This window comes from Talpa occidentalis, unplaced genomic scaffold, assembly GCF_014898055.3.
Source record: "Talpa occidentalis isolate TD23 unplaced genomic scaffold, MPIMG_talOcc4v2.1 talOcc4.3, whole genome shotgun sequence".
Lineage (NCBI taxonomy): Eukaryota > Metazoa > Chordata > Mammalia > Eulipotyphla > Talpidae > Talpa > Talpa occidentalis.
In genome coordinates, this window is record NW_023603184.1 from 40,048,190 (window position 1) to 40,071,791 (window position 23,602).

The following is a 23,602-nucleotide window of genomic DNA, read 5'->3' on the forward strand; positions in this document are numbered from 1 at the left end:
CCTGGTGGCGCAGCGGTTGAGCGCTGGGTTGTGAGGCTGCCCACAGCCTCTGCAGCGCCAGTTCGATCCCCGGCCACTGGCGAGGGTCCCATAAAAAATAAAAAAATAAAAAAATAAGATGGGAGAGGAAAGACAAGATATCAGACACCAATCGAGGTGAGACCTGTAGGGACCGCTCACAGGCTCCTTGGGCAGAGATGAGGCAGAGCCAGAGAATCCAGATACAGAATTGGGATTGTTAAGGGGAAATGATGTCCTGAGCTAATCCCATACAGGCTTTGTGGACCCCACCCACACTCCAGACTAAAGCCATCAAGACTCTGGGAAAGACAAATCCCATCACCACCAAGGGAGGGTGGCTGGGACCTGAGGGTGGAGTTGGGCAGCCAGGTTGGATATAAAAACCAAACACGTGGGCCTTGGGGGGCTCGCTGTCACTCGCCTCCTGGCTTCACGGCTCCTGGCTGGCGGCCAGCTCTCAGAGCGCCATTTTGGGATTCCTGATCGGCGGATCGGGTAGGACTCATTTAAAACTTTGTCTCCCGCTTTTCTCCCAGAGCTGTACATTTCCTCATTTCCCCTTCCCTTGTAAATAAACCTTTTATTAACCTTTCGCGTGTGCCTGCAGGAGAGCATTGATAAGTCCTTTTAAGCGCGCGGGTGAGGACCCACAGTCAGGCACCCCGTTTTGTATCGGGGTTGCTCTACAACAGGATGAACCCGACGTCCCAGCTCACCCTCTCGTGGTCCCAGCATCCCAGACCAGCAGGAAGCCGACCTCTGCTTGCATACACCTATGGGGCACCCACTTCCTCCCAGGGCAGGCCTTGTCCAAATTGCCCGTTACGGTGGACATCGGTCCTCCTCCATGGACTTGTGGCTGCTAATACTCGTCTTAGGTTGCACAGAAAGATGCAGTAAAATCATACCCCACTTGATCACTGATATTTGAATAATCTTGTGCCAGTTGCAACTTCTCCAAGTCTGTTTCCTTTTCTAAGAAATGTGCACAGCAATAGTGTTGAATGTGCTCTCAGTTTCTCTCAGCCAATAAAAGGAAACAGAGTTTGAGGAGAAGGAAATTAGTTTCATTTGTTAACAAATTGAGGAGGGCAGCAGACTCGTGTCTGAAAGGCCACATCCTCCCCGTTGGCAGAGTGCAGAGGTATTTACACAAAGGAGTAGAAAGGGGACATGGGCAAGGGTCAGCATGTCCTTTTGGTGCAACATCTGGAGATTTCTGGGGAGATTGGGATTGGGTACCAGCTAGCTTCGTGAACACCTGGTCTTTAGCAATTTCCATATTATCTTCTCAGGGATGTTCTTTCTTTTCAGAATGTAAGAAGACAAGTTTGTTAAACAAGGCACGGTTGTTTACAAGGAGGGTAAATAAAAGAAATAGAATGTTTGCTGGTGGAGCAGGAAGACAGACATGACCTTTTATCACTGCCTGAAGTGTTATTATATTAGACAGGGGTGAGTGGTGGAGCACTCCACTGGTGACCCTGGTTCCTCCTTCCCCAGGGTGCGCCTGCTAAATGCACATGGGCTCTGAGTCAAGCTATCTGGGTTCACACCCTCCCCCCCACCCCTTACTATGTGTGTGACTGGGCAAATTACTTCACTTCTCTATGTGTTAATTTCAGCCCCTGGAAAATAGAGAATAGAATGATATTTACTTCAGAAAGTTGCTGTGAGGTTTTGATGAGCTAAGCATTAGTCATAAAACCCTGCAGGGCCTGTATAATTTCCTTCCTTTTTGACCATCAGAAGACCGTGATTTTGTCCCCTCAAGTCTTCCTCTTTCTGGGGTACAACACATCTCTGTTGCATGAGGCCACCCTCCCCCAGGTGGAAGAACGCCCTCCAGGGTGTCCACAGCTTCCTCATTTTGTGGTCACAGAACTGAGAAAACCCCCATGGGTGAGGCCTCCATCCAAGGAGGAGAGGGGTCCATTGCCTCATGCCTCCCCTGACCCGTTCTCTTCCCGTCACAGCAGATGGGGTAGAGCAGGATCCATTTGCAGTTCCTAATCGCCCCAGCCTCTTGGAAGGCACAGCTCACTCAAGGCTCTGACCCATGGTGCCTCTCCAAGTAACGGCAGCCATGAGTGACAGAGTAACAAGATGGGAGCGTGGGGATAACCTGTGATAGAGGCTGGTGGTGCTAGAGATATGATAGAGGCTGTGATGGTGGGGTGCCAGGGGTAGTATAACCCAACTCAGTGGCTTCATTCTCTTGGTGGGTGTCTGAGTCAAAATGAATCCTAGGGCAAGTTAGGGATAATTAAATTAGGCAGCCTCAAGGACAGTGCAGGGACTTCAGGAGAGTTAAGGAAGGCTCCAGAGATAAGGGCCACAAATTCCAAAGGGGACTAATCAAATACCCCAGGACTTATGACATTAGGGACTTACTTTATGACCTTGGGGTCAACAAGACATTCCAAGTAGAGGGCAATGAAGAAAAAAAGATAAGGGCTGGGACACAGAGACTTAGTTCTGGGCCCAGAGACATTTAGGCAGTGAGTGAGACCACCGGGAACTAACCAATCACAGAGAGACTGGTGGAGCTTTAGAATAATTAGGGAAAGAAGATGGATATTCCCTGAGATATGACTCCACTTGGGCTTCCTTGCCCCTCTCTAGCCTGGTTTCCTGGCCTGGGAGTCCCACTTTATTTCTGTTCCTTTTCTCCTCAGTAAATTTCCTTTCTCTAAACAAACCTGCCTCTTCTCGCTTGTTTGCCTGAGCGTCTGCAAAGTTCCTGCTGTGGCTTCGTAAGACACCAACCTGTGGGGGTCTAGTGGCTGGGACTCAGCGCTGCCCCTGCAGCCTGGGATCTGTTCCTGGCTGGGAGACTAGGCCTGAAAACCTACAATTCCAGTATCAAAATAAAGGACACTGTTAAGATGAGGTGCATAAAGGACAAGTATTTATTTCCTTATGATAATCAAAGGAGACAGTGAAACTAGCACCTCCAAATACACTGTCTCTTCGAGGGGACTGTAAGGTGAAATTACGTAGTGTTTGGTGTGGGCGGGGTCTTCAGGAATGTCATTGTTCCTGGTGTCTTGTCGGTTTCCATTCCTTGCCATCGGCCTGTCCAACATGCCTTATCTTCAGCAGGGAGGTCTGCGGAAAAAATTTATCTTCAGGGAAACATGAAAGTTGTCTCTCATCTCATCTAGGTTTTATTTATGGACAAGAAACTAATATACAAGGTGACTTATGCCAGGATAATTATGAAGTTAGAGACAGTGGTAGAGAGATTGGTTAATTTTTTTTCTTACGTAGAACTGGGGTGTTGGCCAGAGATGTGGGGGATTCACCAGAGAAAGAGTGGGGAGCAGAAAAGGCAGATCTACTGAAATACACTGCTGAGGGGAGCAGCGGGCGAGGCAGGAGAGGTCTGCTGTGCCATGTGGGTAGCTCCCTGGGCAGGAATTTAACTCAGGCCATAGGGGTGATAGCACTGAGACTTAACCCCTAGGCCACCAGGGAGCCCCAAGGTTGGTGACTCTGATCCTCATTAGGTTGCTGGTGATTCTAAAGGGTGAGGGGACAGTGATGATGATAATGATGGTGTTGGTAGTAATGACATGACAGAGCAATGCTGATAAGGACAATACTGGTCATTGACTCTTAACTATAGTGGTGACACGAAGGTGGGTGATATTTAAGGTGATGGAAACAATGATATTGGTGGTGGTAATAGTGGTAATTTTCACAGTAATATTTGTGATCATTATTATGTTGATGATGGTGAGGACAAAGTTCAACCATTGGAATTTCATGCATTCTTTCAAAACCACTTGGTAAGTACCCCCAGGGCCAAGAACAGAGGCAACACTGTTGGTCTGTGTAGGAATGCGGTGACAGTCCCCCACCCTGTCCTCCCCCAGAACTCCCTTGCCCAGCCACAACCATCCCTAAGCAGAATGTCTGGCAGCCAACTGATTATCTTTGGTTGTGTGTCTCAGGGTGAGGACTCTCCCTCCTTGCAGAGCCCTGGGGAGTCCCCAGAGAAGCAAGATGGCTTAGCTCAGATGGCGCCGGACCTGACTGTGATCCAGTTCATTAAAGGTAAGTGAGTTCAGACCAGGCTAGTGGGTGGTGGGTCCTGTGGCTGTACAGGATCCAGCCTCTTCCTGCCTTTCTCCATTGTCTCCCACACCTGCAGGACCCACCTGGGTACCACAAACTCTCCCTGTCATTGCTCATATGATCCCCTACTCCTCACCTCCCCATACCCCCATGCCTGGAACATCATTTTCTGTTACTATCTATCAAACTCTTCCTTGTCCTATAGGCCAAGCTCAAGTGCTACTTCCCTTCCTCCTTGCAGCTCTCAGAGCCCTCAGGGCTTCTATGGCAGCCCAGATCTATACCAAATACTTGTCCAGCCCTCCCCTCAGTGAGCTCTTGCGCTGGCTCATCTACAACCCTTCCTCTCTACCGCCTCTGAGCCTGCAAACAGAAGGCTCTCAGTAAATATTTATTAAATTTCTAGAATGTGGTCTGGGTGAAGGGAGCCTTGGGCCAAGGTCCAGGAGGCTGGGCTGTGCTCCTGGGTCCTGCTCCTTTTTCCACCTCAGCTTTCCTATCTGTACAGTGAGGGGTCGATTCAATGATCTAATATCGTGTCACGCTGGTCAATAGCCAGGGTTCGTGTGGCAACCAGGCTGTCCTTCTAAAGATTCTGATCCCACGAGCTTTGATAGGGTACCTGCTGGGAGCCAAACTTTTGTAGAACCCTGAAGAATAAATCAAAGGCCTGGCATGAAGCCTTGCCCCCGCACTGACCAGAGTACAGTCTTATAGAAGTTACTTTCCATCCCGAATCCTCATCTGAAACATTGCGTCAATAATCCTTGTTCTGCTTCTCTCAAGGTTGTTAGGAGAATCGAGTGAGATGATGAATGGAAAGCCTTTATAGACTATTAAAAAAACTCTTACTTATATAAGGTACAATCATTATTTCAGTTATCAATCTTGCCCCCTAGTATTATTATTCTGCCAGGAGAGTGATAACCAAAGGGTTTGCTTGATGCCCTTTTTTGATAGAAAGCAACAGAAAATGATGTTCCAGGCAGGGACAACCCCCTTCACCTCACTAAGGACTTTTGAAACAGGAAGTTAATTAGGCCAAATCTGGGAGAATAGTTTCTTAAGAATTGATGTTGAGATACCAGTAATCCAGTCCCCTCCTCACCCCCCACCCCCACACCAACTCTGCAGCATCCCCAGGGATAAGGCAAGTGAGTCTGAACTCCGGGGGGCTGGGGCTGGCCCCAGAGGCAAGGCCTTAGACTCGCTAACCTGAGCTCACCCCTCCTGTTGGAACACCCCTGCACACTGCTCCATGGGACAGTTTATTAATCATTGCTTTGGCTCCTGCCCAGAGGGCCATGTGGGCCAGCACTGAAATTGGATCCTGGAGTGGGTGTCCTAGACCAGATTGTCTCTGGTGGTTTCAGCTCCTATATGAGCCTAGAGGAGACCAAGGCAGGACTGGCCTTGGGCCCTGTGGGCTTTCTGCTGAGCTCCAGAGGGACCAGCCTGACCTTGTGGCTTGGCCTTGACTAGCTGGGACCATGGGGGGAGGGGGCAGAGGACGGAGGATCCATGGTTCTTCAGCGGGAGGAGTCCCTAAGCCAGGGAAAGCCCCTGACTGAAGGGGGCAACATAGTTTCTGAGGGGGGTGGCATTTGATGGGGGAGATGCAGTCTCTGTGCTAGGGAGGTCTCTGACTGATAAGGGAGAGAGTGTCATTGAGCTCAAAGTGGGCTCTGACAAATGGAAGACACATTAGTCCCCAAACTGAGGGGGCAACTGTCCCCTCTGAAGGAGGATACCATGCCTCTGAGATGCAAGAAACCCCCATCTGACGAGGGAGACATAGTCTTTGAGTAGAGGGAGGCCCTGGCTCGTCTGACGGGAGAGACATTATGCTCAGCTGCCTCCTAGCTGGAGATTCCCTTCAGGTGGATATCCCTACCTAAGTGAAAGGCATAGTCCTGACCTCCAGGAATTTTCCATTAGTTCGAGAGACATGCTGAAAAGAGAATGGAAACAAAGTGCGCTGCCGTGACCGCCGCAGGAGAATGGATGGAAACAATGAACCAGACCAGGCCCTCTGGAGTCAGGCACAGAAATACGGAGTGGTGGGATCAGGAGTCAGGAAATCCCAGGCAACTCCAGGCCTTGGCCTGGCTTCTCTGGATGAACTTGGGCGAGTCCCTGCCACATTCTGAGCCCCACCTGCACAATGAGGGCACCTGTAGAGCTTGGACCAGCTCATGGAGGGGGGGAGTCTGGCACCTGGGGTGAAGCCCAGCGATCATACCTACCCATTCCAGAAGGCACTGCGTGTGTAGCGAGTGACTAGAGACAGGAGGCAGACCTGGGGCATGAAGGAGGGAAGTTCCAAAGCCACAGCTCCCACCCGCCCTGCCTGGACTGTTTGTCTTTATTTTCTGGCTTCTAAGGAAACAGCTTCTGACCCAGTCCAGGGAACTGGGAGTCAGTTAGCTTAGCCATGCTCTGAAGACAAACAGATATCTCCCATGACAGAGGCCTTTGTCTTACAGTTACAGGAACAGAAGGGATTCCAGTCAGCCCACAGCACCCACATGGCCATCCCTCCCTCCAGTTCCGGGTGGCAAGTGGTTTGCTCCTCTGATGCCTCTTCCTAGAAGGAGCTTCATCCCCCACTCCTGCACACCTTATTTCTAACTCCAGTCTCACCTCCTGCAGCCAGAAGCACGTCTCTTCCTCTTGTTGGTGGACAGAGGGTTGTACATGTGACAGCAGATGCATTCTTGGACACACCCTGGCTGCCTCTGCCGGTGACGTCCTGAAGCCCAGGGTTCGAGACTTACCCTTTGATTTCGGAGACTTATGAGGGAAACCTGTAAATGAAGCACTGTTGCAAGAGTTGCAGGAGTTGGGGGAAGTTGTCAGCCCTAGGACAGTCACTTTTATTCTTGTCCCGTGCTTTTGCCTCTGCTGGGCATTTAGGGTTCCTTTTCCTTTCCACCCCACCACCAAGTGGAGTGGACGTGTGCCTGCTCTTGAGGATCCCCCTTTGAGCTGATGCCCAGGCCGCTGCCCAGCCCTCTCAGCTTTCACCTACACTGGAGGTCTTAGATGCTGTCCTAATATTTTGATACCTGATCACATGTTAGTAGGTCCATTCATTCATCCTTCACTCGTTGTGTAAATATTTACTGGGTGTGTACTATGCTCTGGGCTCTGGAGATTCAGCAATTAACACGATGGACAGAAATCCCTGCTCTTTAGAAGCTTACCTTTTGGTGGGGTTGGGGGTGGGGGCGAGGGGGGGCGGCGGAGCAATACAATGGCTAAATGGGTAAAATGTGCAGTATGTTAGGTAGAAGTGTTATGGGGAGACACAAAGGAGAGGGAGATCAGGGATGGGGAGGCTGTCCCACGTTGGGGGCCCAGAGGGAAGACGGAAGCCTGGCTTGATTTAGAAAGAGCCGTAGAAGAACAGGATAGAAAGAGCTGAGAAGGAAAAAATCGAGTGAATAAGGAGGATGGAAGAGACGAGATGAGATGGGGTGGGATGAATGAGATGAAATAAGATGGTGTGTGCACGGAATTGAACTCTGAATAGAACTGAATGGAAAGAAACACAACTGGATGAAATGCAATCTCACTCAATGGAAAGGAAAGAAACAGAATTTCTGAAATGGATTAGATTTAAATGGAAAAGAGTCAACTGTAATGGGACAGAATTGAGTGCAATAGAATTAGATGGAGTGAGGGGGTGTGGCTGGAAGGGAAAGGAGTGGAACCACTGTCACCGCACAGAGTGGGATGGGACAGACGTGAATGGCGTGGTTGGTCTGCCTGCCTGACCTGCCCTCTCTTCCAACAGTCTTCCCCAGGGTACTTCTGCGGACCCTGCGCCACCCCATCTTCCTGCTGGTGGTCCTGTCCCAGGTGTGCATGTCATCCATGGTGGCTGGAATGGCCACCTTCTTGCCCAAATTCCTGGAGCGCCAGTTTTCCGTCACAGCGTCCTATGCCAACCTGCTCATCGGCTGCCTCACCATACCATTGGCCATCACGGGCATTGTGGTGGGGGGCGTCCTGGTCAAGCGCCTCAACCTGAGTCCCAAGCGTTGTACCCTCCTCTGCCTGCTGGGGGCGCTGCTCTGCCTTCTTTTCAGCCTGCCCCTCTTCTTCATGGGCTGCCCAACACACCAGATTGCAGGCATCACCCCCCCGACTGGGTGAGTGTGTGAGCATGAGGGAGGGACAGGTCAGTGGGGTACCTACCTCCAATTTCACCTCCTCTCTCCAAGCCCTGTTTCCTCTCCCTATTTGGATCTATGGTGAGCTGTGAGAATTCGTAAGGAAGGTTCTGGTGAGGATATCAGAGACCACTAGAAGGGGCAGGACAGCTCAGGTTGGGGGTTGCAGCAGGGCGAAGCCACTTTCAGGGATGGATTCTCTAGAGCAGCTGGCTGAGCCCTGTGCAGGGGTGGCTCTGCTCTCAAGCAGAGGAAAGGCCTGCCCAGGAGGGAGCACAATTTCCCTCCCTAGGGAACAGCAGGGGACTGTGAGGACAGGCTGGAAGGCCCCGGCAGGGAGGCTGCAGAGAGGATTTAAGCCCTGGGAAGGGATAGCCAGGACAGCTTGGAGATTCTTGGATTGAGAGCCTGGGTGTTAAAATTCTGTTGTTCCATGACCCTAAAATTCCAGAATTCTTTTTCCAAGTCTGGAACAGCACCTGCCTCCATTCTCCGGAAGGAAATTCTCAGAGGCCTTTGCCCCACTCTGCACCAAAAGCAGACGGTCTCCTCTGGGCAGCTGTGTTGGAGAGGATGTTGGAAGTTACATTCCTGCCCCTTTTCCAGAATGACTTCATTTTTTCTGGGAACAGCTTCAGAATTAGGCTGGCCCAACACTCAGCCAGAATTCCCCAACTTTCTGTATTCCCTCCTCGCCCTGGCCACCTCTCCCCCCACCCAGGTACTGCTTCCTACTCCTGTGTGTCTGTGGCCCCAGAGCAGGTGCCTTGGGTCAGGGCCCAGACTGCTCAGGTCACTGGCTTCTCCCCAGCTCCTACCCCTCCACCCTCTCCTTCCTGTCCCTCCTTTCCCAGGGAGGCAGCTCTGCAGGCTACCATGAGCCTCCTGTCTTTTGCCTCTGCTGGGCTCTTAGGGGTTCCTTTTCCTTTTCACCCCACCTCCAAGTGGAGTGGACGTGTGCCTGCTCTCGAGGATTCCCCTTTTAGCTGATGCCCTGGCCGCTGCCCAGCCCTCTCAGCTTTCACCTACACTGGAGGTCTTAGATGCTGTCCTAATATTTTGATACCTGATCACATGGTAGTAGGTCCATTCACTCATCCTTCACTTGTTGTGTAAATATTTACTGGGCGTGTACTATGCTCTGGGCTCTGGAGATTCAGCAATTAACACGATGGACAGAAATCCCTGTTCTTTAGAAGCTTACCTTTTGGCTTCCCCCACACCCTCGTGAAGTCCTTCCTCTGAGGAGAGAACCAGGGCCTTGAAATGATGTTTGGAGTAGAAAGTAGATCGTTGACCACAATTTTTAAGAAGCAAATGAAGGAAAGTCCGCTTGCTCCTCACACCCTAGTTCTCCTTTATTCTCCCTTGACGCTGCTGTCGCATCTTGGGGTGTCCTCATCAGTATTCCTGCAAGGTAGTCATTGAGCTTTGGATTTTAATTCACTGAAGAGGCCTTTTAGGACCAACTGAGCAAATTGAGGAGAATTTCTCATTCTCCAGCACCACCAGCGGTATGACAGCTGGAGGAATCAGGGTGTTCCATGAGCCCAGCACCGCACACAACTCCACATATTAGCCTTTCTGGGAGCTGGCAGGTGGATCCTGTCATTACCCCCACTTTACAGATGAAGGCAGTGGGGCTTGAAGCAGTGAAGTTACCTCCTAGGGTAGCCCAAATGAGAGGGGGCTGAGCCCAGAGCCAGGGTCTCCCCAGGGGAGCAAGGGGTTGAGAAAGAGCCCCTCTCCCACCCCCTCTATCCCACTCGGCCTTCTCACTGCTGGCAAGGGGTGCTCTGACAAGTGCCAAGCCATGTGCAGGCCCCCCTGGCACCACTCCTGATGAGCCTTCTACTCAGAATTCACACTGTTCTCCTTCCTGCAGGAAGCAGACACCGCACCGTCAGGCTTGTCAGGCAGAGGGGACTGTGCTGGTAGAGGATAGAGACCCCCACCTTAGAAAGGGCGTGGAGCTCTCCCAGGCCCACTGCCCTACCCCTGGAGATGGCTCCAGGCCATCTCCACATTGTCCCCTGCCCCCTCTCCAGCCCCTGCTAATTCTCTTCTCCAAGGAGGTGAGATTCCACTAAGCTGTCCAAGTCCACCCCTCGGCCCTCACTCACCAAGATCCAAGGAACTTGGCCTTCCCCCTCCAGCCTTAGCTTGTGCCTTGGCTCCCTGAGAGGTTTGCTGAGCTCCCTCCTAGCTGTGGAGCCAGGACACACTCTGAATTTCAGGGGTAACCTCTACCCCCTCAGACTCAGCCTCCCTTCTGACGTCCTGCCCCTGTTCAGCCCACCTTGCCCTGGCCCACTAGAGAGGGGCGTACCTGAAACATGGGGGCAAGCCCTCAGTGGGAAGCTAGTGGGACTTCAATCTGCCCTGGACACTGTGACCAGAGAATCGAGAATGAGCCATGAGGTTGTGAGACCACCGGAGGGCCATGGAGGGGGCCCCAGCCAGGGCAACGCAGAGAAGCTGGAGACCAGGCAGAGGCAGGAACAGACTGGAGATTCTGCAGCTAGTCAGGTCTCTTGATCAGGACCCACAAGCATCAGGCCCCACAAGGCTGAATTTTCTAAGAAAATCAAGTGATCTGTGTCATTGAGACAAAGGCTCTTTGCAGCTAAGGCTAAATTCTGGGAGGAATTTATCTTGCATTCCCTAAGAAGGGTCTTTGAGGAGCAGAGATATTTGCACAAGTATTTCAGAGAGTCATAGGATCTGGAGGCCAGAGAGGATCTCAGAAGGTTCTGGGCCATTGCCTGTAGCTTGCTGCCCATCTCCCAGCTGTCATACCTCCAGGGTCGGGGCTCACCACCTTGGGGCAGCCCTGACAGGGAAACACCTCTGTATGGAGCTGAAATCTCTGGTCATTGCTCACAGGGGGAGAGGGGTGAGGTGACCTCAGTTTGTGGCCCAAGGGAAGGAGAGCCAGGTTAACCCTGCAGGTCTTCTTTCCCCAGACCCAAGCCAGGCCTGGAGCTCTTTCCACGCTGCATGGAGTCCTGCTCCTGCTCATCAGATGACTTTAACCCCGTCTGCGACCTCAGCACCCACGTGGAGTACCTCACGCCCTGCCACGCAGGCTGCAGGAGCCAGCTGGGCCAGGAGGCTGTAGACAAGAGCCAGGTGGGTCAGGCCTTGGGCGGCAGTTCTGCCCCTCATGGCCTTCGCCCTCCCCTCTCGGTACCTGAGCTGCTCACCACCTCTGAGTGTTTTCACTCCCTGACTTCTTTCCTCTCGCCTTCTCTCCCTCTGTCCTTCCTTCCTTCTGTCTCTTTCCATTGGCGGATACAGAACGTTTCCTCTCAATAAGCATTCATGGCCAGCCTGGGCCTAGCCGTGTGCCTGAAGCCATAGCACAGAGGTGAACCAGAACTGGTGCACTGTCTGAGCAGGGGAGATAGAAAAAGGAAATGCCCAGAAATCCCAGTGGTGCTGACAGGCAGAAGTGGTCCCCACAAATATATTCAAGGGTGGAAGGAGAAACATCCCACCTAGGAGGGTCTCAGAAAACATCAGGGAGGTAACATTTGGCTCTTCAAGGATGAGTAGGCAAACTACAGAGGCAGAGTCTGGAAGCAAGAACATGCATGTCACACACACACACACATACACACACACACACACAATATTTCAAGAAACTGCAAAGAACTTGTTGGAGCAGAAATAAAAGGGTTCACGGAGGGAAAGCAAGACCCAAGAAGGAAGGGCCTTAAACTTTATCAAGAAAACAATGGGGAGCCGTGGCTGTGTTTTAATAGGTCATGACAGGGTCAGATCTGCATTTGATCACAGCTGATGCCACAGTGTGGAGGAAAAAAGGCAGAGTTCAGGCGAAGAGACAGGAATAACAGTGGACGCTAGCACAATGAGCCCACTCAATCAGTTAATTAGTCAGTCAGCAATACTTCATGGTGCACCTCTGCTGTGCCAGGCCCTGTGCTGGGGTCTCAGGACCCAGAGCCAAGGGACCCTGCTATCACGGAACTCTCAGTGGGAAAAAAGGGCAGCATAACCAGAAGCAAGGCCTTTTAAGTGAATCTCAGTAAGGCCACTAAGACCAGCTGACTCCTGCTCCTCTGGTAGGTGGGGGTATGCTCTCCCTCCACCTCTGTGATGCAGAACTCTGCTGTCACTGTGGCTCTGGCCATCTAAGCCCATGGCCCTCCAGGGAAGACATAGACCCCAGGGCTGGGGCAGAGGGAAGTACCCTCTGACAATGGGGCTTCATAAGTCAATCAAGAACCATCTGGGCTATATAAACTGTTTGCATTTCAAATACCCACAACCCCCTCTTTTGGGTCTGTTAGCACTCATTGTCCTGACCTGTTTGGATTTCCCAGAGAACAATTTCAGAGGTCCTCAGGACCTGGCAGCTGAAACAGGATCCCTAAGGGGACAGTGAATTCCTGCGGATATGGGCCCTGAGTGTTAAGGCCAGGTTCAAATCCCTGTTGTGCCTCTTACTGGTTCTGTTACCTTAGGCAAATGACTTCATCTGTACCTCAGTTTTTCGGTCTGTCAAATGGGGGTGATAGTATTGCATGCCTACTAAATACCAGACACTTTATCTGGATGAATTTGTGAAATAGTAAGTGAAGAGCCACCTGACATAATCCATGGAAAGCACTTACTTACCACTGTGCCCACGGAAGTTTTAAGTACTCAGTAATACACCTTCTTGTTGTATTATACTCTTTAAAAAAAAAAAAAAAAAACCAAAATCCAGCTGAATAAACTGAAAGATCAAAATGGCTTTGCTAAATGACTCACATATCAGATAGCATCCTATCTAGCAAGTAGAAAGGAGCCCCAAAGGGTTATACAAAATGGAAGGGTTTCAGAGGCAGAAGTGGAGAGGGGAAAAGGAAGACAGTACTGTTTTAGGCGGGTCCCTTTTTTTGGGGGATCAGACAGGATCATCAGGCCAGCCCAGCTTGCCCTGGAAAAGGTTTCATTTCTGGGAAAGTTGACTCAGAAATTAGCTTAGGCATTAAATCTGGGTTTGCCAACTTGAACCCTAGCACAAATGACTCCATTTGGGGCCTCTTGTCTCCTTTCTAACAATACAGATGGAAATGGAGGCCCGTAAATGGAGCAGGCATTGCCCAAAGCCTTAGAGCCTGAGCTGGGACTAGAACCAAGGGTCCTGGCTTCCCAGCTCAGTCTCCTCCCTTAGGCGCATCTTCAGAGCTTGTGTTGGGCGACAGCGCTTACATGGTCGCTCCAGCTTGGCATTCTCTCAGCAAGTCTGCCTCCTAGGCCGACTGAACTCTCGGCTCATGGGTGGGGGGTCTGGGATCCACACACTTGTGCTCAGTAACCATTTGTGACTGGGCGAGTAACCAGGGGAAACTGGGCAGGGGTGGGCAGCTGAGGGGATCTAGAGTTCAGGGGTGGGGCTGAATCCTTGGGAGAATGAGACCCGGGCAGCTGGGGAGATTGAAGCCACTCATAAGAACTTGCTGCCATGGAATCAGATGAAGGTGAAGGAGGGACTGGGGAAACCCTTCAGCTTTTGCATCCATTCCAGCCACCCTCTGCCTCTCAGAAAAGGAGCAGGGGCAAGAGATGGCTTTTCCAGCGACCTTGCCTTGGTGTTGTTCTCCCCTTACCTGTCCCTCCACGGTACCTCTAGCCTAGTGGGCTGCTTGACCTGTAGTTGAAGATTCAAAGGCCACTTTTTCTGCAGTGTGAAATGCTGTGTGCCCAGGAGGTCACACAAAGGCATAGGAGCTTTGCAGGAAAACAGAGAGGGCACCAAACACCAGAGCCCAAATCTCTCTCCCCATTCCACCTCCTCACCTTCTCTCAAAACCCTCTTCTCCATCCTTCTCCCTCCTCCCTGCTGCCCAAACCACTCTCTCTTCATTGGGCATGTTCACCTGCCACTCCCACTCCATCCGTCCTGCAGTGACCGCAGCAGCCTTTGGGCTGTCAGGTCTGTCTCTCCCACACTTAAATCTCCCCAAGACTTGCAGCATCTACCTTGGGGCTTCCCAATCCCTTTCACATTGGGAAACGACTAAGGCTGCAAGGGCTAGAGGCCAGAGACCCAGAGGGTCCTGGCAGCTCAGGGCCAGCCTGGCCTCCCTAAGAACTGATGGAACCCTCCCTAAACACCTGTCTCCCCGGGAGGCCCCGGGGTCCCTGTGAGCTCAGGTGGAGGATCTCTGGTCTAAGGTGGAAAGGACAAAAGCATGAGCTTCCGGGCTTGGCTTTGCTCCTGTTGTGTCGCCTGAGGGCACTGGCCTCCCAGACCTCTCCTGAAAGCACCCTTGGCTGGAGCTTCTCCAGGCCCAGGAGGGGGTGGGAATGCGGTCCGCAAACACTTGCCAGCCAGCCTGGAGACGTTCCCTTGCTGTTTGGAAAGGGGTCAGCTTTACTGATACTTTAGTCCTCAGAGGATCCCCACTTCTTTAGGGGGCTCCCATTAGACCTTTTACACTGGCAAGGGAGGGCTAGGACTTGTTCTCTGGCCCTATAGCCCTCCAAGCCTCAGAAAGGTTAGACCCCTTTGTACAAGTTTCTGCAAGCACCTCAGGGCCAGGCTGGTTCCAGGACCCTGCTCTGCTCTCTACATTCTGACCTCACTTAGAACTGATGCGTGTTTCACTTTACTTTCGGATCCATGGATGGAGCAGAACAATCAATACATTCAATACTTTATCCGGCATTTTAAGTAGGATGATTGGTAGGGCATCCAGCCCGCCATATTTTTGGAAACAACAGTCCAGACTCTGCTTTCATGTCCAAGGCTCTTCAAGATCTCACCAAGAACTCACCACCCACCCTTACCCCTTCACCGCCCCCTACCCCAACACACACACTCTCTGTTCGAGGCAGAAGGAAAGATTTGCTGGGTTCTTTCATGCCCCTGTGATTTTACATTTGATGCTCCCTCTAGTTACTTCAATCTTCCTCCTAGAGAACTCCTAGTCATTCCTCAAGACCCAAATCCGACACCCGTCTTGGGTGATGCCTTTCTTGCCTCTCACCCATTGTCCTAGGCCCCCAAAGTACTCTCTGCATCTCCCCGTCCAGCACTCACATCTCTCCTTGAGAGTCCACTCACGGACCCAGCACCCCAAATGACCTCAGTAAAGTGGGAGACTGAGCTGGAAATTCTGCTTCCTTTCCGAAAGCACTCTTTGTAGCTTTGATTCCTTACACAAAAGGTCAGGAAGTGGGAACATTCTGATATCACCAGGAAAAAGTTAAGAGTATGTAAGTGGTATGTGAGTGTGTGTGTTAGTGTGTGTGGTATGTGAGTGTGTGTGGTGAGTATATGTGTGGCCTACGAGTATGTGTATGTGAGTATGTGTGGATTGTGAGTGTGTGTGTGGTGAGTGTGTGTGTGGTGTGTGAGTGTGTGGTGTGTGTTTGTGTAAGAATGTGGCGTGTGTGTATGTGGTGGGTGGATGTCAGTGCGGTGATGACTATGAGTGTGAGGTATGTGAGTGCAGTGTGTGAATCTAAGTGTGTGTGGTGTGTGAGTGTGGATATTGGGGACGGCTGCTCTCCTGGGCGCCCTCTCTTTTCTCTTCTCCTCATTCCTCTCCCCACGTCCTCAGTCTGAGCTCAGCCCATTTGCGCTCAGACAGCTGTGTCTGCCTGCCTGCCTGGCTGCTCAAGCCATCCTGGTCAGCTCAGGAGTCGGAACCCCAGTGTCCGGACAGCTCCGGCCCAGCTTCTTTATGCCCTCGGGCATCTCCTGGCCTTCTGGGGCCTCAGGCCCTTGCCTGGCTGCTGATCTTTGGAGGATGCTGAGGGCTCTTCTTCCCCTCCCCCTCCTAGGTCTTCTACACCAACTGCAGCTGTGTGGCCGAGGGTGTCTCCGTGGTGGGGGGCTCCTGCGACTCAGCCTGCAGCTACCTGGTGCTGCCCTTCATGCTGCTGGTCAGCCTGAGCGCCGCCCTGGCCAGCGTCACTCACACCCCCTCCTTCATGCTCATCCTAAGGTGAATAATGGCAGGCCGGGCGGGGGACACACAGGGGCCCTAACCACAGGCAGGACAGGACCCCTGAGGGAGAAGGTGGAGGAAGAAGGCCACTCAGGGGTCCCAGTTCCCTGCAACAGGACAGGTCCTCCCTGTCCTGCCTTCATCCTCCCCGGTGACCCCCTGAGATGCTGTCTTCTCCCCATCTCACAGATCAGAAAACTGAGGTTCAGGGCAGTTCATGGCTCCTAGCAAGTGTCATGTAAGAAAGTACTGGCCCTTCTCACCCCAGCAGAGGGGCAGCCGCCCCAAAGGGGCTGCCCTGGCCCCCCTGTCAGAATGTGGAGGAGGTGGAGGTGGTGCTGACTCCCAACCCACTCACCTGCAGTTGCACAGCTGGGGGCACGGACAGTGTGTTCGGGAACCAAACGCCATCTGAGCATGGCTGAGAAATCTGTCATTTCAAATCCATGAGCACTACTTAAGCGCTGGCCGTGAACCCAGCCTGTGCAGAGCGCTGCCTCTTGGTGCAAGAGCTTTCTGGACATGACTGGGGGTGCCTGCTGGGCCTGACATATATCCACTGGGGCCAAAGTCAGCACCTCCTGGGGTAAGAGCTAGGATAAGGGACCCTTGGGAAAATTCCAATTTCTCATTCTGCTGGGATTATTTTATTCCCTATATACTTTCTGGAAAAATGATCCATAAACCAGGAGGGCCACAGAGGAGGTAAATGAATCAGATACCCTAGTAGGCAGCCATACAGGTCACACCGGCCCAAATCGGGTTCTGGCACCCAGCAGCCACAAGATCCTGAGCAAGTCTCCCAACCTGCCTAAGCATTGGTCTTCCTACCTGCACAATGGGGCTAATTAAATACTTGCCTCCTGGGTGCGTGGGGGTCACGGTGCAGAATGACTGAGCCTGGAACAAGCACCCCGTCACGGCCCTTGCAGGGCTGACTTAGGCGCGGAGCCGCTGCAGCAGCGCAGTGGAGGTTATCTGTAAGATGGGGAGAACGCGTCATCTCAGGAGGTTGCCATGGGGACAAAGGTAGGTCAGGGAGGACCTGGTCTCTTGTGGAAACTCAGCTCCAGGTTTTGCCAAGCGTGGGAGGAAGAGGAGAACGTGGGGAGAAAGGAGGAATCTGTGAGCAGGAGCTCTGGGAATTCGGTGCAGGGCCCCGATGGCTAGTGAGTGTGCCTGGGACATGGGGCGCAGGCTCTGTAGGTTGGAGAGGAATGGGTACAAGACTTGCCCCAAACCCACAGACCTTCAGGCTAGAGGAAGGCAGGCACGGGGTTTGGGGAGAGAAGGGGGGTCAGAAGCCCTGTGGGCTGGAAGCCTCCTGTCCCTCATGCCGGGTCCCTGCTTGCTAGGGGCGTGAAGAAAGAAGACAAGACTCTGGCCGTGGGGATCCAGTTCATGCTCCTGAGAGTCTTGGGTAAAGAACCTGGTGGGGCCACGGGTTCAGATCCCCACTGTGCACTGGGCTGGGGGCGCAGGGAGGAGTGAGCCCAGCTCCCACCTTCGGGTTCACAGACCCACGGAGCAACAGACTTGACCGAGGTGTCCTGGAGGTGGGTGTCAGCACCTGGACAGAGTCAGGGAGGCTGCATCTGATGCCGGGGTGAAGATGGGCTTGGGGCTATAGACTGATGGGCCAGGAGGTCCGGGAGGTTCAGAGTCCCTGGGAGGGGTTCATTGCAGGGAGCAAGGGGGGGCAGGGATGGCAGGCCCCACTGTCCCCTGAACTCCCCTTCCCATCAGCCTGGATGCCCAGCCCTGTGATCCACGGCAGCGCCATTGATACCACCTGCTTGCACTGGGCCCAGAGCTGTGGGCGTCGGGCCGTCTGCCGCTACTATGACCACGACCTGCTCCGAAACCGGTAAGACTGGGGGCAGGGGTGGGCTGCCAGAGGTGTGGAAAGGTGCTGGAAATATTCTCAGGGATCCAGGCAGGACACCAGCAGGGAGGGGCATCCGCCTGACAGGTGATGGGTGCTCTATCTAGATGAGGAGAGTTGGAGTAGTGGCCAAGGTCGCACAGCCAGTAACTGGCTAAGCCCAGCCTTGAATGCACACTGTGTGCTGTAGTCTGTGCAGGAAGAAGTGTCGGTGTGGTAGGGCCTGGGAGAGCTGGGGCAGCAGTCCAGTGTGGGAGTGACAGGGAGCTGGGGTGGGGCAGGGAGAAGGCCCTGTCTAGGACACAGGAGGTCAAGGCTGAAGGCCCAGTCTGTCTTCCTCATGTGTCCCCTTTTCTGGGACTCAACTTTCCCTCCTGTACAATGGGGAACACAAAAGAGCCCGAAGTCAGAGCCCTCTGGCCCTGGGAGGCTGGGTTGTCAGCCAGGCTGAGAGCAGGGGTTTCCACTTCCATCCAGCTCGTCAATAGGAGACCTGAGGAGTGAGGGGGTGTCTGGCTCTCCACCCAAGGCCATGGGGACAGGGTGCATTGCCCTGGGGTTCCTCCCTCCGAGGTCTCGGTGTCTTCAACACAACAGCAATCACTGCCGAGACCACCCTGCCCCCGTCCATGGACATCCCAGCCCTGGACGGCAAGGTCCTAAGTTCGAGAGTCTCGTCTCTTTTCCCAGGTTTATTGGCCTCCAGTTCTTCTTCAAGATTGGCTGTCTAGCCTGCTTCGCCTTGATTTTGGTCATTCTAAGGCAGCAGGACAAAGAGGAGGGGACCAAGGCGACCGTGCCCAACCCTGGCCCACAGAAGCAGTCGGTAACATCTGGGCCAGCCCAGAAGCCGATTGAATCCAAAGTGTGAGCTGTCCTGGGGCCCCGCCCTGGCCGAGGCTGGCTGCCATGGCAAGGACCGACTCTGGCCCTTGGCCCGGGACTGGGTTTGGGGAGTCCTGTACTCCAGATCCAGCTCTTGTGCTAGCTTGTTGTGCAACTTCAGGCATCACTGGACCTCTCTGGGCCTTTATCTGCTCATCTGAACCAAGGAAATTCAAACCAAACAAACTTAGGGTTTGCTATGTTGGCTGCTTCTAAAGCAAGAGTATCTACCCCCTTCACTGCCCCCAGCCAGACTGACCTAAAATCAGGCTTTCCTGGGTGGGAGGACAGAGTATCTTTCCCCCAGGTACCCTGGGGTAAAGAAGTGGACAACAGTAGCCAGGCTATCCTACACATGAGCTCTAGCTCTGCTCTGTAGCTCACTAAGGGCACACTCTCTGAACTCCAGACACGTCCTCTGTCGGGTGGAAATACACTTGCCGGCTTTCAGGCTCCCTCCAGCTGTGACCCTCTGTGTGGTCGGAATGGACTCAGAACCTTCCCTGCTCGCCCATTAGGCCTGGAGGTGGGGCCAGCACAGCCTCTGTCAAGAAGTAGCCATTTGGCGCCCCCTGCAGGCAGAGATCTGGGCTGGGCACTAAGGGGAAAACCTGGGGCCAAGGGAGATGGTCTCACACTCAGGACATCCAGGACCAGCAGGGCTTCCTGGGGTTGATGTGAATTGGGGACACAGACCCGCTCCCCGAACTCAGGAAGTCCCAGTTCCCAGAGCCACAGCTATGGTGAAGCCTACTCACTGCCTTAGGGTTTCGGGGAGGGAGACATAGTCCCTATTTTCTAACTTCAAAGGCCAGACACACTAAGTACACACACTCACTCGTACCCTCGTGCTGCCAAGAGTTCACCCATATGACCAGGGCCCACCAAAGTCACTGTGACTTTTGTCACTAGAACCCCCATTTCACTATTTCCTCCCAGGGGCTCCAATCTGTGTCACCTGGAGTTATGGCGATAATGTTGGGTTTTGTAACACTTATGTTCTGGGGAGTAAGAAGTGGCTCTCTGTGCTTTCCGGGACCAGTTCTGTAAGGACCAGTTCTCTGTAAGGCCTGTAAGGCTGGTCCTTAAGGCTGGGAACAGTCATGTCAGGCTCGGGGTGTTAGGTAAGTCTACGGAAGGCTTGGGTCTAAACAACCGATCCTTTTCTACATCAGGCCTTGTCATGTGTTATGGCCTGTCTATCTGATGTAGTTATTTACCTGTGAGGGGGAGGGAGTCTCCTGATCAGCTCCTTGGCCATTCTGCAGCCTCCACATGCCCCGCTGTGGAGCAGACAGGATCCACCAATCCTGTGTCCAGTCCTATGTGTCCAGTTCTGGCTGGGGGCCTGGGGAGAAGCTGGGTGGTGGGGAGGGCAGGGAAACACCTGGGTTTTGCTTTCTGAGCAGCTCCCAGTGGCTGGGCCTCGAGGCTACCCAATGTGAGAGAGGGTGGAGGCACAGAAGTTCTAGTTCACCTTTTTATTCTTCCGGTTGATACCTTTAACCGTTTAACAAATAACTGAGCCTATATTTATCAATGCCAAGAATTTCAAAGGCTTCTCCAACAAGATGAAGCTGTTACTATGTTTATATTCTTTCTCCTTCCCTCCTGTTTCCCAGGTTTTGCTGAAATAATCTGAAATTATAGACACAGCTTATTATTAAATTTGTCCTTGCATAATGTCTCTTCTCGTACAAAAATTCTTTCTTACAAACTGCATTAGAGTTTGAAACAACCACATTATTTCCAGTTATTTAGATTTAAGTTTTACTGGATTCATCGCTTACCATCATTTCTCGTATAGTACAGCTTTCCCTATCTGTATAGTCTGGTCTAATTTTCGTTTGGCTGGGCTGCTTCCTCCAGCAATGGCTTCATAAATGGAATAAGATCATGAGCTCTGGAGTCCTCACCTGTCCAAACTGCCACTAGCATCTTACAGAGGAGAAAACAAATAAAAGTGACATGCCCGAGATCACACAGAAAATGGGTGGTGGGGCCGAGTTGGGTGGAGCTTTTGTGATGCTGGACAATTTGAGGGATCCTCTTTAAGAAGTGGAACACAAAATTAAGTAAGGGAAAGTAAATATCTACCTAAATGAGAATAAAAGCCAAAGCAAATACATGAAGCAATTTTTTCAAAGTATAGTATTTTTTTATTAATGAATTCTCTCACATGGCTCCAAAACACATAAAATGATGGGAAGTATTTTTCACAGGCCAGTTTTGAGAGCCAGGCAACATAAAACACATTTATATCACAAGATGACCTCTGGATAAGACGCCTGGATGTCACAATGCCAAATGAGTTGGACGGTGGGTAGGGAGATTCCTAGAAGCCGTTCTCTACACAGTGGTGGCCAGCAAGGACTTATTTATACATAGAGGGACTTATTTATACATAGAGCTGACTGAAAACCATATAAATACAACCCAAAGTAGCCAAATTAATTCTTTCCCCAACTCAGCTCCCCCTTAGCCAGGTCCCAAAATGGCTACACAAACCACATAAAGGGAAATTGGAGCACGGAGGAAGCTGGAATGGGAAGAAACAAGAAACAGCCATCTTTTTTTTAAAAAAAAGATTTATTTATTTTTACAAGAACCGGGGTACAGGCCAGATGCGCAGGAGGGTGAGAGGATTCATCAGAGACAGAGCAGGGAACCGAACAGGCAGACTGACGAAATACACTGCTGAGGGGAGCAGCGGGCGGAAGGAGAGGTCTGCTGCGCCATGTGGGATTCTCGCCAGCCGGCAGGGATTGAGCCCACTCTGCAGAGGCTGTGGACAGCTTCACAGTGCGGCGCTCAACAGCCTGCACCACCAGGGAGGCCCAAAACAGCCATCTTAATTGATGGTGGCCAAAGTATCTTACTGATGCAAACTGCACAAGAACATGACAATATGAACATTGTGGAGCCCCTCCCTGAGTCTGGGGAGAGACCCTGGGTGTCCCAGGAAACCTCTAAGTTGAAGAGGAGGTCCTTATGCTTAAAACTTCCCAGGATGGTGGGGTGATTCCCAGATGAAGAAGGTGTTACTGCTAGAGAGACTGGGCTGGAATCCGGGTTTGGGGGGTCGGGCTGGAGGGGAATAGGTAAAGGCCTGAAGTCTTCCCAGGGACTGAGGGGGTCCAGGAAGCAACCCTCTTCCCTAATATGGCCCCTGTCCCTGTAAGAATTTAATGAGTATGTACAGCATGGCGGTGGGGGTGACGTGAGGAAGACAGAGGGAGGTGGGTGCATGGATGGGAGATAGACTTTCTTTGCCCTGGCCTGGCTGCAGCTCTGCTTGTCCCCTAATCTCTCTTCCACTGTCAGCCAGGGCTCAGCAGACCCAGTCTTATCTCTCCCCACAGCCAGCCTGGGACAGCTTTTCTCAACCAGATTTACATTTTTATTGATTTTCTTTGTCCCTTCCAGAGAAGTCCCTTCCTCTGCTTCCCCTTTTGCTTTAAAATGGGTTTGCCCTGGGAAACAGCAGTTCTGAGGATGGCCAAGAAGTGATGGTTCAAGGATGGATTCATTTACCATTTATTCATTCATCCATCCATCCATCCATCCACCCACTCAGTCAACAAATCCTACACGACTGTTCCACTAGCACTTCTGAGGACACACATGTGTCAGGTATAGGAAACTCCCAATGCAAGCGATAAGCTGACAAGCAGTAATAGAAGCAGATTTCAGCGAGGGAAGAAGAGGAACATTCCAGGGGCCATCAAGGAAGACTTCCGAGAAAAGTTTAAATCAGAGAAGACCTGAAAGATGAGGCATGAATTTCCCAGATGAAGACTATAGGAACAAGCATGAGAAATAACAGAATGAGCACAGACAGGAAGGCATGAGAGAGGAGGTGTGTCTGAGACGTGGCACAGGAGTGATGGGGCTTGGGTGTGCCACGTGTGCCAAGTGATCAGTAGACAGGAGAGCTGAGACAGGAGGCTGGAGACACTGGGGACCAAGCCTGGAGTTCTAGCAGAAGACTTTGGATGTCTTCCTGAGGTCAAGGACGAGCCCTTGAAGCATTGATTGATGAATTATTCCATTGACTGGTTATTTTGAGCAGGAAGTGACATGACAAGATTTGTGTTTTAGAAAGGATGCTAGCTGCACCCTGGGGGCTTGGAGTAGAGAAGAGAAGCTGGAGGCTAAAAGCCCATTGGGCAGGAGCCTGGTGTACTAATCAAGAGGAGAAGTAGGAGGCCTTGAGCCAGGTCAAGAGAGGCATCTAGAAGTGGGGACATCAAAGCTGAGTCTTGAAAGATGAGTAGAAATGGACCAGATGGAGAAGTTGGGAATGGTGTCTGGGGAGAGGAAAGTGCACACATAGAGGCTCAGACTACAGAAGCTCCTAACAGCTCTGGGAAATTTCCACTACTTCGGCAGGCCTGCAGTGTGGCCCGAGAGAGGTCATGGTGAGGGATGAGACTGAAGAAGTGGGCCAAAGTCCTCAACTTCCCTCAGTATTCTGTCTCCCGAACCTAGACTCAGAAGGGAGCAGAGGGGTCAGTGCCATTTTTCCAGACGGAGCTTTAGGAAGCCACCTCCTCTGCACACCGTGGAGCCCTGGGTCA

General features: G+C 52.1%; 1 protein-coding gene across 3 annotated transcripts in view; it reads left to right on the top strand.

Annotated features, from left to right (window-relative positions):
* Nucleotides 1-20,719, top strand: part of SLCO2B1 (solute carrier organic anion transporter family member 2B1) — a 48,962-nt gene extending 28,243 nt beyond the window's left edge. For all 3 annotated transcript variants that reach the window (XM_037522970.2, XM_054699544.1, XM_037522972.2), the window contains 7 exons: nt 3,981-4,083; nt 7,904-8,261; nt 11,249-11,414; nt 16,086-16,249; nt 17,608-17,672; nt 17,999-18,119; nt 18,828-20,719. In XM_037522970.2, the coding sequence (XP_037378867.1) occupies nt 3,981-4,083; nt 7,904-8,261; nt 11,249-11,414; nt 16,086-16,249; nt 17,608-17,672; nt 17,999-18,119; nt 18,828-19,008 (1,158 nt within the window). In that variant the 3' untranslated portion in view covers nt 19,009-20,719. The remainder of the gene's footprint in view (nt 1-3,980; nt 4,084-7,903; nt 8,262-11,248; nt 11,415-16,085; nt 16,250-17,607; nt 17,673-17,998; nt 18,120-18,827) is intronic.
* The last annotated feature ends 2,883 nt before the right edge of the window (nt 20,720-23,602 follow it).